Source organism: Sinohyriopsis cumingii, chromosome 2 (genome assembly GCF_028554795.1).
Source record: "Sinohyriopsis cumingii isolate HCF-2022 chromosome 2, ASM2855479v2, whole genome shotgun sequence".
NCBI lineage: Eukaryota > Metazoa > Mollusca > Bivalvia > Unionida > Unionidae > Sinohyriopsis > Sinohyriopsis cumingii.
Genome location: NC_142962.1, coordinates 4,794,932 through 4,815,733, shown reverse-complemented (window position 1 = coordinate 4,815,733; position 20,802 = coordinate 4,794,932). Strand labels below are relative to the sequence as shown.

Sequence of the window (20,802 nt, the reverse complement as noted above, 5' to 3'; positions counted from 1 at the left end):
ACGTCCAGATCGGATTCCGAAAATGAATGCAATTACAAGCTGTCTTTGACGAATGTAATGAACAACATAGGCAAACTACATTTGTGCTAAGTAAATAGCGGTGAAAAAGACTGCTGAATCTCGAGCAGGACGCTGGATGTCATTTAGTCAAGAACAGTTACCATACTCCAAGGTAGTTTAGCAGCCTATTGCAATCTCAACATGATCTGCAATAAACAACAAGCATTGGAAAAACAAAGCTGGGCTAATTGCAGGTTACAGAGAAAAGGGTTTAGCCATATGCTGTAGCAGAGACACTGTTGCTAAAATCAAGGACTTATTCGGACAGTGTTCTGGATCGGCACTTAGCAATAGAAAGAATCTTCGACTGCTTAAGAGGCATCTCGCCACCCCATGTCAGAGCTCGAGAACGCCACCAGTCTAGCTGTATCATGACATAGCATACATGTTAGTCCTCCAACGCAGATTGAAATAGAAGCAGCATGTTACAAACATGAAACGCGATATGCCGAAATATAAGCGAACTACAGAAAACAGTAGGCGAGAGCTGTATTAAGCTGCTAACGAGGGCATTGTATGTTTAACGATCGAAATGTCAGATGTAGAGAATTTTCGTGTGCTGCTATAAAAGAGAGAAAAGTTAGCGAGACTGCAGCAAGTAATGTGGTCTTACCATGCCGTCTTTATCCGGAAATACGCTCGACAATATTTTCATAAACAGAGTGAGGAATTGTGGGACCGGTCAATGATATGACAAATAAATAAACAGATCTACCTTACACAAGGGAGATGAACCATTGCCCAGCATCCATACGGTTAGCACACTAATGCAAACCTGCAAGAATTTCACTCAACGAATCTGGATAGCTCTCTTTGCCTAAAATGTTGATTTTTATTCGGGCGACTGAGCAGCCATTTGACTTTTAGTCAAGAGCAAAAGATTCCTTCCTTGTCGATACCGTTTGCTGCTTCGCTAGTAAATCTTCGTAATGTTTCAATATTAACAGCCACGTTCATTTGGGATGTAGTATAAGCCAGGACATCTTTTAAGTCACCAAAGGAATAGACGAATCATGTCGAAGTTAATCAAGTAATGCCGTTATTGATCATGCTCTACTGTATTGGATATCGCATAAGTTGGGCATCATGCAGGGAAAGCAACCATTGCAGCATCGAGATCAACTGAGTCAAGACCACATTTCACACGACCAGTCCACATACCATGATGACGGCAAAAACACAACAATGGCACAACATCGATGTATCTGATGCATTTAAACAATCTCCACTTAGTCTACAGCACAGCCGGTATCGAAACAGTTATCAAACACCGCATCTAAATTGCGTGTAAACGCCATGGATATATATCTGCCTCTCAAATATACACAAACGACTCTCATATCATAGATGTAATTGTCAGAGAAACCATTAAGGTCGGGAACCTCAGATTGCACATTCGATGGTGAAGGCAAAAACATAGTACATATAAGCATCTAAAGAAACGACGTCCGCTGTACGCTAATGATAAGGATAATGATTCCTGTCTGTTACACTCTAGAATAAACGGTACACATAATGCTGACAAAAGCAAATTCCTGAAAACTATAACAATATCATCATTTGATTATTAATTTGGCTCTCTTACCCGTCATAAACGTCCCTGAAAGCGACGACGATATTAAGCAGTAATGAGCTTTGATTGCACTGCACTTGGGAAATAGTTACTTCCACAGGCTTCAAATGTCAGGAGATATCAATTAAGTTATAACAGTACCATTAAGACCAATTCATAAAAATCCGTCCATCCATTCATCCATCCATCCATCCATCCATCCATCCATCCAGTCATCTATCCATCCATACATTGCATACACGCACACACAGTCCACACACACACACATACACACACACGCACGCACGCAGGCACGCACGCACACACACACATATATAAATATATCGTCTGGTGTATATTTATAATTCTCTATAATTAGTTATATTATTGATTTCTTGTATAGGAATCCGGAATGACTGTACATATAGATGAGAAATAATTATTGGTTTCGTCATATGATTGTGTCTGCTAAGCACGAGTGCATATAACACCGATTGAGTGGAATCATTTTTGCTGAAGTTTGCGTAGTCGTGAGGGAATATGGGCTTGTGTGTACATTCAAGGAGATGGGTGCCGTTTACCTGCGGATGTGGGTTCCAATCTCCGTAGAGTACGAATTAAAAATCCCCTAACCTGTACGATAGTGTTATTTCTATTAAATATTACTTCTGCCTACTATTATCACGCATTCTTGTATAGAATCCAGGGATAGCACTTTCCGTTCTTTCTGGTGTATTTTTTATTATTCTCTATAATTAATTATATATACATTGATTTCTTTCATAGAAATCCGGAATGACTGTGTAGATAGATGAGAATTAATTATTGGGTTGTCATGCCAGTGTGTCTGCTACACACGAGTGCATATAACACCGATTAAGTAGCGTCATTTTTGGTGATGTGGGCTTAGTCGTGATGGAATATGGGCTGGTGTGTGCAGGCAATGTGACTGGTGCAGTTTACCCGCGGACCTGGCTTTAAATCTCCGCAGAGTACGAATTCAATATTATACAGGTTAGAAAATGTTTAATACAAACATGCGTACATGCATACATAGATTGAGGCTTCTGAGGCAATTGTTGAATTTGTAAATCAGATTCCTGATTGTCATCGTTCATATTGCTATGGAGATTCAAGATATATGAAATATTAGATAATATAATATCTTAAGATAATTTTTAATAATTCGGTACAAGCGAATCCAGTCAAATCAAAATCTGGTAATGGTCCATTTATCGATACTCTGGACATCTCGTGTGTGGGATGTCCAACTCGCTCAAAATACTTAGAACACTCTCCCATTCTGAGGACATTTGCGGTATAACATGCAGCCATATCAACCGAAATAACATCCCTGTAATAGTAATTAGTATCCCATAATTCACAGTGTCCGTATTCTGCACAACTGCGTTGTATATCTTCAAGAAAATTGGTTTCCACGAATTTTTTTCTCTAGCAAAATGAGCAGCAACTGACGGAACGGTAAGACAATTGCTCAATAACTGTTCAACGTCGTCATGGGTATATTTCAACGCATGCTTTTCATTTCTTCATCGAGAGATTCGGTACGATAAATATCCCCATTAGGCCGTAAAAATTGATCATAGTTTCCGTTATCTGAACTTTCAAACAGCCACACGGATACAGGATCATTCTTTCTTATTTCGTTAATAAAATCAAATATATCCCATTGGTAAAATTTAAGAATTCGATTTCGTGGAAATCTTGTTCATGCATTAGTCAAATAATTTAAATCGAAGCTTTCGATTTATAGTTTGATTTGTATAAAATCTCTACAGTTATTGTTCTTACTCTTATCGGGAATTATAATTTCTTTCGTAGCTCAGATACTTCATTGACAGATGCTCCAGTATCTTTAACTCGTTTATTATTTTACGTATTTTATCCGTCAACCCATTTACACGTAGCGCGTTTGTAAATTGTCCCATTACTCGTTTGACTACACAATTTATTTTTGAAAATTGCATCCATTTTATACTGTTGCGCTGGGTTTATCATTCAGCGGACAAATTCAATAAATAACCGTGGTTACATGATACGCTCTTTCATAATATGGTTTGTCAATACCAGGTCCTAGTCTGTAATTGTGATTTAATACGGCAATTTAATAATTTGTTTTTCATTATGAAGGACAGGATCTTGTTTGTCATTGATAATCCAAGTATTATTGTCTGATTCTGCTAATACAATAAACTTTACTCTGAAAAATTATCTTCGATTGTCGAGATAATTAATAATCGTTGCCGCTGTTGGTCGTTCGTTATTGCATCGGTACTGTGCATGCTATTAAATGCTGACCCCACTTGGCATGCACCATTGTTGCTAAATTCTTTCTTGGTGTCATGAATAATATTAATCTAATTTGTATTCGTCGGATGAACCAAATCTTGTATAGGCAAGTCAGAGGATATTCTGACAAGATTGAATTTATCGTTTGAAAGCTTAATCTTAATCGCGGATAATATCTCATCCCTATTATAAGTAAGACAAGTATATATTTAAATTCACACACACACACACACACAAACACACACACACACATTTGTATATATATATATATATATATATATATATATATATATATATATATATATATATATATATATATATATATATATATATATACAATGAGTCAAACAAAGAACAAATGGTAATAGCTTATTATAGGCTCTACGACTCCTTGCGACAAATCTTGTGTAAACGAATTATGCAGATATCATTTACAATGTGTACAGAGGGAGTGTTTAGGAACTAAACCGTGTTTGAAATGTTGTGTTGGGGTTAGAGAAAACACGCAGTTGTTTGTGCAATGTGGTGGTAAAATTTAGAGAGCTGAAAAGATAATATGATAACAAAATAACACTGACAATAATAAGGTTATAAAAAATGTGAAAGGTTATCGTACTAGATGTTCAAAATAATAATTTAGACAAATAATTATTGAAACAAAAGATATTTATATATAAATGGAACAAAAGGAATTAGTGAAACATCCAATCATCAAAGCTTATGAAGCATCTCTTGATAGTATTACATGACACTGTCGTCTAAAAAAACCAGTCGGTGATGTCAATAAATTTGGATATCTCAGATTCAAAGTAGTGGGAAATAATATGCATTTCTGTTATATATGAATGTTGTCATGGATTAATCGAAGACGGCCTTGGGATCGATCATATTAATGGGTAAAAACTCAACAACTCTTTAGATAATTTACGAGCCATTACTCAGAGCCAATATTGTAGATCTGGTAATACTGGCTGTAATGATAAGATAGTCAGATCAGTTTTATCTTCAAATGTAGAGACGGGGGAAAAAATTAATTTCAATCGACATATGCAGCTGGCAGATATTTTGATATTTGCAGGTATTCAATATACCTTGTCGCAAATAATATTATCAGACAGACTTTCACTAAGAAATATAAACAAAAGATAATTTTTCATTACTGTTGAAGCGAGAAAACTCCGGTAGAGTAATTCAGAAGTTACTTTGGTTGTTACTACGTATTAATCTCAAGAAGGGAGATAACTCTGTAGCATATCTTTCTCCGGTAGAGCTTAAATTTTATTATCGTAACTAATTATATACATGTATTCAGTAATTTTAACAATCTGTGTGATAATTAGTATCAGTGAAGTAATATAATTTTGTGTAGTTCAGATTAGTAGGAGGATATTTACGGTTTCTAATTTATCGATAAAATCAACGCACAACAGTGGTTGCACTCGCCATTACATTTACAAAACAGTTAAGCTAATTTTTTATACTTCTAGGTAAGCAGTATACAGACCTACATGTATCTTTACCTTGACAGAGTCAAGGGCAGAAATATGCATGCCAATTGTTTTAAAACTGTGTTTTGAAACAAATAACTCCGCGCTGTAATTGTATTCATTACTGTATAATATTCATCTGCGTCAAACCAGCATAGTTACCTTTATAATAATTCATGAAACGTCTATCTGATTCTCATACTCGAGGTGCAACGATCAAATCCTGTGACTGACAACTGTCAATAGTGGCGATATTTCGCAACTTTTCATTAAAAGTGGGGGTCCACTCCAAAGCTCTAACTTCAACAGAAACAATACAACCTCCCCACCACGTCACCACGTCGTGGGTGATCTTTTGCACTCTCTCGGGGTTAATTATGGGTGTGATTGCGCAAAAATCTGCTGAACGTAGAGAATGTTCTCGTATATGTATTGTGCCGTCCTTAAAATTAAGACTATATGTATTGTGCTGTCCTTAGAATTAAGATTATATACATGGACACTATGTCAATTTCCTGACTGAACCATTGTCATGACTGAACCATTATGATAACTGAACACCATGAAAATAACATGGCACTATTTGATATTCCTGACTAAACCACTGACATAACTGAACCATTATCACACTATGTGGTGTTCCTGAATTAACAAGTATCATGACCCTATGTTGTATTCCTGACAACCATTGTCATGGCATTATTTGGTGATCATGTCTTAACCTTAGAATTAAGATTTTATATATATATATATATATATATATATATATATATATATATATATATATATATATATATATATATATATATATATATATATATATATATATATATATGTATATATATAAATATATGTATATGTATATATATGTATATATGTATATAATATATATATATATATATATATATATATATATATATATATATATATATATATATATAAATATATATATATATATATATATGCATATATACATATATATAGGTATATATATATAGGTATATATATATAGGTATATATATATATTTATATATATATATATATACATATATATATGTAGATATATATATATATATATATATATATATATATATATATATATATATATATATATATATATATATATATATATATATATATATATATATATATATATATATTTATATCTGGTCAGCAATGCTATTAATGTAATCGTGCTAGCGCTATTTCTTTTGCTGGAATTACAGTCGGAAAGTTAACATAAAATTCAGGATTAGTTGTGCTTACCGATATCATCGTTGTTTTTGAGTTGTGTTACCGATAATCTGCTGAAGTAGCTCTCCTGACGACGTCAGTGGATTTGTCAATTTTTGTATTAAATCCTGATTTTCTAAATTAAGCGTGGATTCTATCAAAGTCATTACTTGTAGATTTTAATCATCTACGTAAACTCAAAATCTGATATTTTTCCATCACGAAGACTTGTTTAAGATAACGAGGATAATTTAGAATATGCTACCGTCGCTGTGTGTAATTTTATTATATAATCATGCAATTTTGTGTTTGTACACGTGCATTTTTTTTGCAATGATGTTAAGAAAAATGGCAATTGTTGTTGTAGCTGAAACACAAACTGTTACAAATGCTGGCGATATCATTGTTATTGTTGATATTAATACGCCGGTTCCGCAATAACAGCAGACGCATCATATACAATTATGTCCATGACAACTATACGTCTTTGATATTTTTGTACTTTTACTGTATATTCGTCGATGATGTATTTTAGTTTTGTTTGCCTTTGCCATTCAAGTGTTTTTTTTGTATCTAAAACTTTGGACGTTCATTGGGGAGCTCATTATATTTTAAGTAGGTCGGATACCAATAAAAATTATTCTTGGAGATTTCAACTTTCTTCGAGTTCCACAGTAAATGTTTCCTTGTTGTTTTGTTCCAACATCAGTAACACAGATCAAGAAGATCCAGTTATTGGATAGCGCCGTGAAATTGTGGTAGATAATATAAATGCTGTAACACCAAGTACTGAGAGCCTGTATATACCGGTAAGCTCAGCGCTATGTTTAATGGTTGTATTGACTCGTGACTGCTTGTCTATATGCTACTGAACTGTCACTATTTTGCTTTATGTCAACTATTTTAATTTCAACGACTGGTGGGCTTCCAAAAAATTCATTAATGGATGTATTTATTTTTCTAAGAAACTTTATAAACAATTGTACATGATTAGAAGGATCGGTTTTAAATGACGTCATTTCATTATTAACTGAACCTAATGAGTTCATCATTGGAAGGTTAGCATTATCGATATATTTCTTCGTTACAGTGTCATTGTCTGATTCTGGTTCTCCAAGACCAGTAATTTTATTATTATTCATATTGGGAGAACCAGTCATTGTATCACCGATTTTAAGTACTCAACCAAGAATATTATCTGATATCGTACACATAGTAACAAGGGGTTTAATGTTTCCATTACTATCAACACAGCTACGGCATTTTAAGCTACTCCGTTAAGTCTAACAATCAGATTTTGCAACGAAACGTTACTTGTTTTAATTTTCCTTGTTTATCTTGAAATACAACAACTTCGTTTAGATCTTCATTTGCAAGATTTAATAAATCAAATATGTCCTCACTAATCTGTTTATTTATATTTTCATGAGTTATTCCGTCAGTTTTTTTGTTTTTGTTTAGAAGAAGATCTTCCTTAAATATATAGCATTATACTTTAAGATCTGTTTATAACGAGGCGTTCACTTGTATAATCGTGCACGACTTTATGATGTGGTAATATTGATAAAGATATAACACTGAGTACAGAAATTACTTCACGGTCACATATTTGAGGATCTGTTATTGCTTGTGTTCATAATGTTGAATACCAGACTAAAGTTTTTATTGTGTTTACGTAATTTAAAAATCCTTTTGTTGGAGTCAACCCATACGAAACGAAAGTAAACAATTCCATGTGGATCAATTGCGTATGCATTCCAGTGTGAACCAAAACTGTTATCAAGCTTGATGATACCGGTTTCAATATTGTTTGGTTTGAAAAGTAACTGATCACGCATAAAATCAACTCTCAATTTTTTATATTTAATGCTTTAGCAACATCAAGTAAATGAAACTTTGGCATCGAACTGATCAACAACCTGTTCCTGGAAGTCTCAGACCTTTTCTGTATCGACAAGGAGTTCCTGATAATGTTGGGCCTTTCCCTCATTTTTTTATTCCTTTCCCTATTACTTTGTCTGATAATTTATGACCAGCAAATCCAACACCACCAAGGAACAACTTCATTTCCAGCCAAATGTGCTGGGTTTTGATTTGCAGCCTGACTAAATATTTTACTGATATTTGCAGGCATAACTTCAGTGCTGGGCAATTGTACTGGTTCTGGTTTTCTTCGTACTAATCGGGCTAATATTTCTTTGATGGATGAAAATCCTTTACCGGCAACATTACAAACAGCACCAATACTTTTATCACGGATAGTTTCATTAGCTTTCATTCCTAATTGTTTTGCAATCGGTATAGATTTTGGAGCTATTCTCTTAAATAAACCTCGAACAACATCACCAAGTCCATCTCCGTAAATCGCTTTGGCAATCGTGAGTTTGTTACCCTAACTACTACAGGCCCACCTTGAGCATTATGTATGCTCATTTTTAAATTACATGTTGATTAAATAATTGTTTTCAGTCGCTGTAATAATCATCAGCAATTTCATTGATGAGAGAATGATACATCTTACGATCCTTAACACCACATGTAAATAATCTTCGGCAAAAATAAGATATTTCATTAATAATTTCTGTAGAATTATTTAATGCGCATTTTCGTCCGATCAGAATTTCTAGTGGGTCAACATCGGCAAGAACACTGTCAGGACAAATTCATGATCGACTTCCGGTTTTTGTAGGTTTTTCAAACAGTTCAGTAAGAACATCTACATTTTCTCGTTGTAATCGCTGTTCTTTGTTTCTTACTTCATTTCTAAATCTGTAAAAAACAGTTTCATAAGCTCTGAGAAAACTTTGATTAGTAAAGATGAGATATACATCTCTAGCCCAATCATCTTTTGTCAAAGATTTAACATGTTCCGTTTTTATATATTTCTCTATATCATCATAATTTGCAGCAATATTATAAGCTTGTACTGTTCTTGCATTCGCAATAGTACTAAAACTCTTGGTCGTAAATGTATCATTAAGAGCCACTTCAGTTTCTGGTTGTTTTTGTTTTTCCATTTCAGGTTCAGGTTTAGGAAACTGAGTAGTTGTTTATTTCGTTGTTGTCGTTCTATTTGTTGCTGCGGTGAAGGGAGTTGATATAACATGGCAGGGGAGGTTCTCGTTCCAGTGCCTTATATTAAAGTATTTTTATTTCACTAACAAAACGTCTATATTTTAGATCATTATATCTAGTTCGTTTTTTGTTGTAATATATACGATATACGCACTTAATGAAATTATCATCAGTTACAGTAGCATAATCAGGTTTTGGTGCCCCAAGTGGCCGAGTGATCTAACGCGCTCTCCGTTACGGATCACTGCCATGTTAGATCAGTAGATTCTCGTGGGTCGGTGGTTCTTTCCAGGGATTTCCCGGGTTCTTCTTTCACCATTAATACTGGCCGCCATGTATAGCCTACCGTGTGCCGAAAAATGGCGTTAAACCCTACAACTACAACAACAATAAGCAGGTTTTAAAAATGTAGTCTTGTTAAAAACACCCTCTAATATCTTCCTAGGCAAATCTTTTTCTTTAATATTTTTAAGTTCTGCAATAAAGTCATCTCCAAATGTTAGAATCAATTCAATATTTTCTTTTTTTACTTGACGTTAGGGTGCAAGATCTTATTTTGTTCACTAATACCTTCAGGTATTTATTCACTTACAGCAGAAGGCTGAGCAGCAGCTAATTTGGTTGGAAGAACTCGTAAAACCTTTCTTGTCTCTTTAGTTCTTCTTGCTGTATTTTCAGTTTGCTTAGCAGTTGTTTTAATGCCAGAAGAAGACCTTCTGTAGCTCCTGCAACTCTTTCAGTAACTTTTGTAATATGTTTAAACTCTTTTGCCTTATCTTTTGCATATGCAACTTGTGCTTCTTGTAGTTCGTGTTGTTTTTAATGCGTGCGTTACGAACGGGAATATATCTTCTGATTGCTTCTAATCTTTCTTTAGCTAATCTCTTAGTGTAAGATTCCATTATTGATATAATATTTTGATGAAAGACGGATCTAATTATAGCAGCAGAGAGGGTGCGGCCTCAATGAAACGTCCGGTGGGTAAAGAAAACGTGCATACAAATTTTGACAAACACGAACGACAAAGATAAAGTGACACAAAAAACCTAACCCAGTTAGACAAACTCTTGGTAAGTTAACGCTTTGGTTTGACGTTATTGACCTTCGTTTCTTCGTTTTCATAGGAAGCGTTATGTTTTTTTTTCACAAATGGCGTTCCAGCAAAAGGTTTGTTCACCCACTTTACCGCTATTATTGATAAGCTCTTTCATTCATACGTAGAGGGGTATTGAAGAAATGACGAACAACCAATGTCATTAGGACATTAAAGTACAAATGACACCAAGCAGAAAATGTTGGTAGAAACTATTATTTTGGTGAAGCGTTGGATAAGGGTGACTAATAAACCGTAAGCATGGTAGGCAGAGAAGTTCGACTTAGTACAAACAACTAACGGCGATTCAAATCGGTGATTATTAATTTAAATCCCATAACTCTATCTGCGATAATATGTTGAACTTTTACCTCCTTTTCCAAATGTAGTGCTTTCTCCAGATGGGATCGACCGTCATTCGATTTTCGCACAAAATAGACATCAGCATTTGGATTAATCCCATGATTCCTCTTCAGGTTTAAAACAAGAGATCGTGCCCCGCCTCTGAGTTGGAAAGTCACAATATTAGGGAGGTCAGGATCACTGAATTTCCGTTTGTCTGTCTGCAAACTTGCAGTCACATCTTTCAGCCACACCATTTCCGACTCGTTAGGTGCTGTAGAAAAAAGAGAAGACAAAAAATTCCAAAAGCGGATAATGTTCAGTCCGAAAACAAACAAAGGAATGAATGATATAAACATAAAGTATTCGGCAGTCATTGATTTTATGTCGGTTGATATTGGAAATATTAATTAATTAACTATCAATGTTTTATAGATTAACACTTTGGAAAAGAAAGTACACCGTCGGTCATTTTCCCAGTAATTTCAGTAAAGTATATAAAGTAACTTAAATTTGGTGTTGAAAAAGTCTTTGAAATGTGTGTGAGATAGAGGGACAATGATATAGATAGAGACAGAGAAAGAACGATGGAGAAAGACACAGAGATTGTTCAAAATAATTATTTTGATTCGATTCCTGCATTAAAAAGGTGTATTATTGATACAATCTAATAGCATATAATCTAAGTTTATTCAACGGTCTGACGAGCCAATAATCATATGAAAGGAGTGTCAATTACATGAATGTTTGACTTGGACGTTTCTGTCAACAAGTAATTTCAGTTCTGTGCATTCATTTAGTTGTCGCTCGGCGATATTTCTCTTTCTAACATGCACACACACGGACGTAAATGCGCATACCCCAGTTTTTTTTTTCAGAATGGGCAAGCTATATGTATTGGTATATTTAAAGACGGATACCCTTTCGGTAATTGTGTTCTTGTTGCTAAATCGGCCGTTTTTATCGTCATAGTTACCGTTGAAGCCTTTCTTTGTAAGTACCATTTGAATTATATTTTAAAATTTTACCGAGTAATTTTGTACCTCACATATAAAATAGAGTTTGCTTAGACGTACGAAATGTTTCTAGGGTTATACTTTTGAGTTACATACTTATTCTGCAAAATGTAACAATACAAGAATAACAATATGAATACAACGACCAAAAGAATGTCTCGAGAAATATATACTGACGTATTGTAATCTTAAGTGTAAACACTATTTCTTATTAAAGAAGGTTGTTGTTGTTGTTGTTGTTGTTGTAGGGTTTAACGCCATTTTTCAGCACACGATAGGCCATATATGGCGGCCAGTATTAATGGTGGAGGAAGAACCCGGGAAAACCCCGGAAAGAACCACCGACCCACGAGAAGCTACTGGCAAGCTTTCTCACATACCCACATTGGCTGATATTAAAGAAGGAAGGGTACTTCTGTTTGCGTGCGTATGCATGTTTATGTGTGTTTGTGTGCGATGAGGATATTTTGCCTTCGCCGCTCCTAGGCAATGTGTCTGTTAATACATATTGTCTACGCTGAATAATTAAATATTATCGAAGATTGTTCGATATATATATATATATATATATATATATATATATATATATATATATATATATATATATATATATATATATATATATCGATTAACCGTCTTGAAGCAGCTGTTCCCTTTTTTGTTTCGTTTACATGATATTTGTGCTTGTTGCTTGTCTTCGCCTAAGTTAGTGTGTTCATTATGTATTGGTTGTTCAGTTCGTACGTGTTTCTTCATCTCCTTGTTTTCGAAACGAGAACAATTAGACTTTTTCTCAGTTGTCTTGCTCCACTGCTACAATGTCCTTTGTTTTTTAACAAACCGCCATCACGTGATACTCGCCATTCAACCCGTATATGCTATGATAGACGCTCATTAATTCCATTAAATGACCAACCCTTGGCTCTCCACTCTACATTGTGCTCTAGACTAAACGAACTAGGACTACATTGTTCATTACTTAAATGTAAACAAAAGCGAAAAAAGAAACGTTGTTTCAAGCTGGCCGGTGTAGAACAGGAAGACGAATTCTAGTTATCTCCCATATGTCCTTTCCGACTCAACAATTTAAAAATTCGACCGTTAATTTAGATAACCTAATTCAAATCCCTATTAATTTTCAACCTTTGTGTCAACTATCCAAGAGATACCTTTGCGTATTGCATTATTCAATGCCAATCAGTAGGACCACCGGAAAAGCGCACATAAATAGTTTTTTGTATCAACGACCAGAATATCGACGTCTTTTCCTGACATAAGCATGGCTAACAATATCAGGCGATGAACCCATGTTCGTGGATCTAACACCCACTGGTTACTCCATCAAATCGTTCCCCCGTAACTCTCGCGGAGGTGGACTTGCAGTTATCACAAAGAACTCCATGATCAAACGTCTTAACCAAACCACAACATTCAATTTCGACCACACATCGTTTGAACTAGTCCAAACCACACCCACACTGGAGCAAAGGTCAGTCTATTTTTCTGCCTATACCGCCCTATTCCTAGTAGAAAAAAACAAGCTGACTGAATCTCACTTTTTGGAGCAGTTTCCGAATCTCCTGGAGTATGGAAAGTCGATAGGTTGCAACCTGATTTTTCCTGGAGATTTCAACTTTCACTTTGACTGTCCCGGAAACCCAAACACATCAAAACTCATAGATTCCATTAACGTTTTCAAACTCAAACAGTCAGTTAACCAACCCACCCATAAACATGGTCACATTTTAGAATGGATTCTTCATAGACCTGATGATAACATTCTTCGGTCCTAACTGGTATCCCATGAACTTGCATCAGATCACCAAAGCATTATAAGCAATATTGACGTGTCAGTCTCTAACCCTCCACCTGTATCTGCTATTAAGAGAAACCTCTGTATGATAAATAGAACCAAAGTAATACATGACATCCAAGCAAACCTAAAAACTTGCTTACCTCTACAGCAGAACAACTCGATAACTGCCTGCGTTCATTGCTCGACAAACATGCCCCAGCTACCAAGTCCAGAATATCAATTCAGAAGTGTTCTCCATGGTATAGCAGTGTTAGGGACCAGCTTCGCACTGCTAAAAGAAACCGCCGTAAAGCTGAGAGGCTTTGGCTTTCCACCAGACTCACTATTCATAAGCAAATCTATGAAGCCGCTTAGAAGAATGTCACAAATATAGTCCATGCAGCGAAATCAGCCCACTACACTACTAATATCATGGAGATTCGAGATTACTAACAAGCTTATGTCAAGGAACAAATCTACATCACTTCCATCTACCTTCATTCCTGTCGACATTCCGGACATGTTTGCAAATTCCTTCCGTGACAAAGTACAAACCATTAGAGATAAGCTTGAAACCACGATTTCAATCGACTCGTCGTCACCATACAGTTGCGATACAGAATTTGAGCGGCAACCATTAGTAGCATTTGAACCTGTCTCTATGGATTTCGTACATACAATCCTGATTAAGAGTGACCCAAAGTCATGTGAACTTGATCCAATTCCAACATCACTGCTGCTTGAGTACTTAGATCCAGTATTGCCTTGACTAACTGATGTTATTAATACCTCTCTCTCATCAGGGGAATTCCCATCATTTTTCAAAACTGCCATTGTAAAGCCTCTACTGAAGAATCCAACACTAGACCATAGCGATTTAAAGAACTGCCGCCTAGTTTCTAATCTCTCATTCATATAAAATTTCTTAGGAAAGGTTGTTCTATCCCAGCTTGTATATCATCTGAATTCAAACAGTCTTTTTAGCAATGTACAATCTGCATATCGCCCTTGCCACAGTACGGAAAGTACACTTCTAAAAGTAGCTAATGATATTCTCTCTGCTTTTGGATAGAGGAAAGATTACAGTCCTCACCCTCCTTGATTTGTCTGCAGCATTTGACATAATATACCATGATATATTACTTCACCGTCTCCAGCACGTATTTGGCATTCAAGATACACCCTTAGCGTCATTCAAGTCCTGCTTGGTCAACAGGATACAAATTGTGTCTGCAAATGGAATACACTCCAGCCCAGTTGATCTATGTTTTGGTGTTTCATATAGGTCTCTCCTTGGACATGTTTTCTTCATTCTATCCACTCATTCGCTCTCAAGTGTCATAGTTCATTATCCAGTGTCTCACCAATGGTACGTTGATGACACCCAAATATACAAATCTAGCCACCCAACTGAAGTTGATGCTATCATCCAAGGTGTAGAGAGGTGCATTTCTGATGTGAAATCATGGATGACATGTAACAAGCTGCAGATGAGTGATGATAAAACTGAGGTCATTCTGATCACAACACAAATACTTTCTCATTCGCATCCTTTGCCTCAAACAATAAATATCAGCAATACCAACATTACATTCACACAATCAGTACGAAACCTAGGTGTTACTCTGGACAGTACTCTCACATTGCACCAACATGTCATGAACATATGAAGGCTGTATATCTTGAGCTGAGACTCAGATCCACTCGCAAATATCTTTCAGTTGATGCCACGAAAAGACTTATGTGTTCATTAGTACTTTCAAGACTGGACTATTGTAATTCAATTATGTCTGGTTCATCTAATTATCTACTCCAGAAACCTCAAAAAGTTCAAGACACAGCTGCTCGGATCATACTTAAAGTACCATGATCAGAGCACACCTCCCCGCTGCTCTGTACCCTACACTGGCTATCCATTTGATCCAGAATCAAACATAAAATTTGTTCTCTGTGCTACGTTTCACTGACGGACTCCAGTCCAACGTACCTATCCTACCTCACCCATGTGTACACACCAGCAAGGTACTTACGCTCCTCTTCTGACAATCGTATACTCATTATTCCCACTATGAAATCAAAGTCATATGGACAACGTTCTTTTGCATACCAGGTCCCAACAACGTTGAATGAATTGCCCACTGAACATAGACACAATGACACAGTGATCCCATTTAAGAGGGATCTCAAAACTCACTTATGTCGACTGCAAGAACAAACGTAAAGACCTAATAATGTTTCCTACCTTAAATATTCTCAACATGTTCTTTTTTAATGTTTTCTAATTTCATGGTCTTTGTTTTTGAAATCATATCATATATATGTTTTTTATCTTATAGGTATTGTCTAATGTTGTACAGCGCTTATAGCTTCTAAAGATTAGGCGCTATACAAAGTCCTCATTATTATTATTATCATCATTTCCATAAGAGTTCTTCCACTGGTATACACACTACCAATATGTGACGAAAGCAGATTACAAGTTCGTATTGCAAGATTCCAAGCCATACAATTACGATCAGAATGTTTGCGTGAACTCTAGCAGCATGCATTTGTATATTGTCATCACTTAAAGACCTAATAATGTTTCCTACCTTAAATATTTTCAGCATGTCTTTTGTTTTCTAATTCCATGGTGTTTGTTATTGTAATCATAGCATTATGCATGTTTTTTATCTTAGTGGTGATGTCTAATGTTGTAAAGCGCTTAGAGCTTCTAAAGATTAGGTGGAATACAAAAGTCTCATTAGCATTTATTATATGCTCATTTTTTTCCCGGTTAACTTTACATTGTGAGATTCGTTCAGTATTCACCGATATTGAACGCGCGCGACAATACATATATAGCATTCAATTGAGTAAAAGAACCACTTTCTATTGTAAACAAACAATGGACGCAGACGCCAGCACTTTGTAAACAAATCAAGAGGCTCTTTACGTTGTGGTTGTTTAAATTTGCTTCTGAATAACTAAAACATGTTTCGTGGACTGCAAAAAAAAACCCAGCTGTTTTGGCACATTCCGCGTTGATGAAATGTTACGGATTTAGGCTAGCTACATTATATAAATGACGGAAGATTAGGTCCTTGCAAATAACATACAAGTGACAAGGCATATACTGTTTTCTTTAGCTGGTGATAAGAATGGCAAAATAAAATATACTTATAGTTTTACATCCTAAATTTCCTCAAAATGTATTTTTTTAATTCTGCAAATCCGAATCACATGAGCCATGTCATCGGTTTTCAATCTCGATTACACATTTCGAAATTGTGCTGTAATTTCGATGATAAGTGCAATTGCATCCTCCTTACTGCACTCAAAATGAAAACAGAATTAAATTCCATAGCGTCTTTTTGATAATTGCAATTGAAAGACTTCATATTTTTCCCCACATTATGATTTTAAACATTCATGACAGAAACAGAAACACATCTGCAGTCGTAAACACGCTTCTCCCGCACCATTTCAATCCGATGTATTTCATGTATAATTTGCACAGATGAATCCAGTCCAAAATCACAAACTTTCGTCGAATCGTAACAAAATACCAAAATATATTCATTCCAGATCAAATGGAACAGTTGTTGCAATGCGCATTCATTCACAATATGACTGCACATTTCAATTTTGACTAGACAAGCCATTTTCTTTCGAAAGTTATGTCGAGCGCGCGACTAAGTTCAAATTTATCTGGGCGGAGCTATGTGCGCATTAATAATGATGTCGTTTTGTAATGTCAAATCTGCGCTGGTGTATTTAGTTTGGAATACGGCATTCATTCATTTACGTTGTTTCTTGTAGTGTATTTTGTTTATATAATTAAACCTTATGTAGAATTTAAAAAAATGAACATATATTAAAAAGGTTACTGCATTTGTATGGGAAAATATGAACTCGTTTTATCGGAAAGATGTACTGCACTCACAAGAAAAAAATAAAATAAAATAATAAAATAAAAATAAAATCAGAAGATATATATATATATATATATATATATATATATATATATATATATATATATATATATATATATATATATCTTTCTAATTTAAATTTTTTTATTAATTTGTTTCTTTCTTTTCTTTCCGTTCTTTATTCTTTTTTCTTCTATTTATTTATTTTCTTTATCTCTAATAAGTGTGCATTATACATAATACAAATATTACTAAAACTGTTTATCTCTATTTATTAATAAATTTTATATATAGTTATCAGTAGGGATATATGGACCCAGTTTTATATCTTTTGATGTATTAAGATATCATTAATCTTTTGCTGTATATGCACATCTCCTTGTAAATTATTCGTTAAGGTATCAGATAATTCGGCTAAGATGTCATCTTGTTTATGTCATTTAGTTTATTTCATTGATCACTTAAAAACAACACTATAAAATGCCACACTGCAGACATCGTAGCGAGATGACTGCAATATTGTTAAAGCTATATTACAAATCTAAATCACACACACACTCTCTTCACTCTCTGTGTCTCTCTTTCTATCTGTCTGTCTGTCTGTCCCTCTCTCTCTCTTTATATATATATATATATATATATATATATATATATATATATATATATATATATATATATATGTCAGAAACTGTCATCTCTGTAATCAACGAGCATTATACATAACTGTCAAATGTGCAGAATAACATTAATGCACGCAAGACCTTCAGTTCGATTATAATTTACGAGGTAACAACCCAAAAATCAATAGCTCTCGACATCAAGAAAACACTTGTATAATCACTTGTGTTGTGTCCATCGAAACTATAAGAACAAAGAACAAAGAACTGTCGGAACAACGTCATTCTGGATCAAACCTCTATGTAATACGTTGAGGACTTTCAATGATAATACAAAGTGGCCAATATGTGCCTCTTTCCTGCATACTTAACCTGTTTTCATTTTGATTTAAATTTCATATCTTTTCCAGTCTACCTTCTTTTCTAAACATCATTATTTGTTTTATTACTTCAATTTCATAACATGTTAGGTCAGTATTTAATAAGTGAAAAAAATGATAGTGGGCATACAAGCGCTGGTAAGAGTTTGAAATATCTTAAATTTACACAAGATTTTGTCAAGAATACACTCAAACATATTGTCATTTGAATACGACCTGCATACCTGCAGTAACAATACATGAATGTTTAATTGCACATCCATCTAGAATTATGTTACCTTGTAAAAAATACTTTTTATTGATTCAAAATATATGCAAACGCGGTAGATAGTATAGACTTTCATCTGAGGTTGAATACATGATTTATCTTATACTTATTTGATATTTATGGAAATATAGGCAAATATTTACACAGGAGAGCTAAGTCTTCTAATTCGAGTTCATTCTAGACCTCATTGCTACTTGCAAGTTGACAGGGTTTTAATACAATCGATAAAATGGGTGGAATCTCATCCCACTGTTCGAGCTAAACATACAAATATGCTATGAAGAAAAAAAAGAGACATACCTGATCCAACATACATCGAGAGACAGACGACAATTAGTAACACAACTTTCGCCATTCTCACTCAGACAAATAGTGGCAGGCGTCTAGTATAATACTGACAGTATTTGCCATTAGCGTACATCTAATTTATAATCTAAATTTTGGGTTTGTTTGTACAGGTGAGAACTAGTTTTTTTCTGGCCACGTTTCAGTTTCTGATTGAAGCTATTGGTCAGAACTGCTAAACTTATATTGAGTAACTGTATTATGCAATAACTAATGTGAATAAACATTTCTTATTGCCTTCTTGGTTACAAGGCTGTACACGTTAGCGCAATGTCTGAAATTATATAACGGTAAACTTGTTACGTATGTTTACGTGTCTGATGTAGTAGACGACTAACTAACACAAAGAAGTATAAACAATTTATGTGGAAGATATAATTAACTTAAGAAATATAAATATTGGTTAGTCTTTCTAACCAATGTCCGTACAGCTTTATACCCGTGCATATCTTAACTTACCTTCTCCCTTACCCATTGATTTTGCAGTGGCTCAGTGGCTAGCATATCAAAATCGCTACCAAAAAGGTGAGGGATCAATTGTACTATCAGACCGTCCTGAATCCGTTACCTTGGTGTTACTTTTGACAAGACATTTTTCTCCCAGAGCATTGTCTTTAAAATATTCTGATTGTGTCGCCGTTCCGTAAGCCAAACCTGTTCTCTGCCAATCTATATACTCTACTGGTCGTCATAATTATATAAATAGCTGCATATATTTGCCTGTTAGAAAATAAAGACTAATTGTAATAAAAACTATAATCATCAAACATCATGTATATGCGTGCATAAGACGTTTTGTCTCTCGTATGTAAACAACTACGGGACGGAACGAGAAAAGGCTCGACATTCACGCGTATTCTATATCAGTCTTTTCCATTAAATTCTAAATGCGAACAATTTAAGAAAAAAAATGTTAAATAGAGTGTCGCGAAGCTTGTTGAATGCTTTACCACAATGTATGTGAAAGAAATAAAATACGCAGATAACAGAGGCAATTAAATACAAGATATTAAGAACGATACGTATTCACAGGAACAAGTAGAAATAATTCATTTCATTCTCCTTTTCAAGACAAATACAGTTTATACATCAAAATATGCAAAACGAAATGCTGGTTTGATTTGAAAAGAAAAACGTCTACCGAAGCGTTCCGAATATGCGGATTGTTTGCATCTACGAAGCTCAGAACAAAAGTGACCTTTCACAACTTACTTAAACTTTTGAACATCGACAACCAGATAGTCTAACTTTTGTAGCTAAAATCTGTAAACTGTATGATTATATACTTTATTCAGACAATACCAGTCTTGAATAG

The 20,802-nt window shown here is 34.7% G+C and overlaps 1 protein-coding gene across 1 annotated transcript; it reads right to left on the bottom strand.

The window, feature by feature from the left end:
• Positions 1–5,605: 5,605 nt before the first annotated feature.
• On the bottom strand, positions 5,606–19,529 carry LOC149804262 (uncharacterized). Its single transcript, XM_089932093.1, has 3 exons — positions 19,443–19,529; positions 11,182–11,426; positions 5,606–5,851 (listed from the first exon to the last, which is right to left on the bottom strand). The coding sequence occupies exons 1-3, from the start codon at positions 19,495–19,497 to the stop codon at positions 5,606–5,608; spliced, it is 546 nt and encodes a 181-aa protein (XP_089788219.1). The 5' UTR covers positions 19,498–19,529.
• Positions 19,530–20,802: the final 1,273 nt, after the last annotated feature.

Coding starts and splice junctions, on each gene's coding strand:
- LOC149804262 (XM_089932093.1), bottom strand. CDS start 19,497: ATGGCGAAAGTTGTGTTACTAATTGTCGTCTGTCTCTCGATGTATGTT. Junction 11,427..19,442: donor CTCGATGTATGTTGGATCAG/GTATGTCTCTTT, acceptor TTTTTTCTACAG/CACCTAACGAGTCGGAAATG. Junction 5,852..11,181: donor CACTACATTTGGAAAAGGAG/GTAAAAGTTCAA, acceptor CTTAATTTTAAG/GACGGCACAATACATATACG.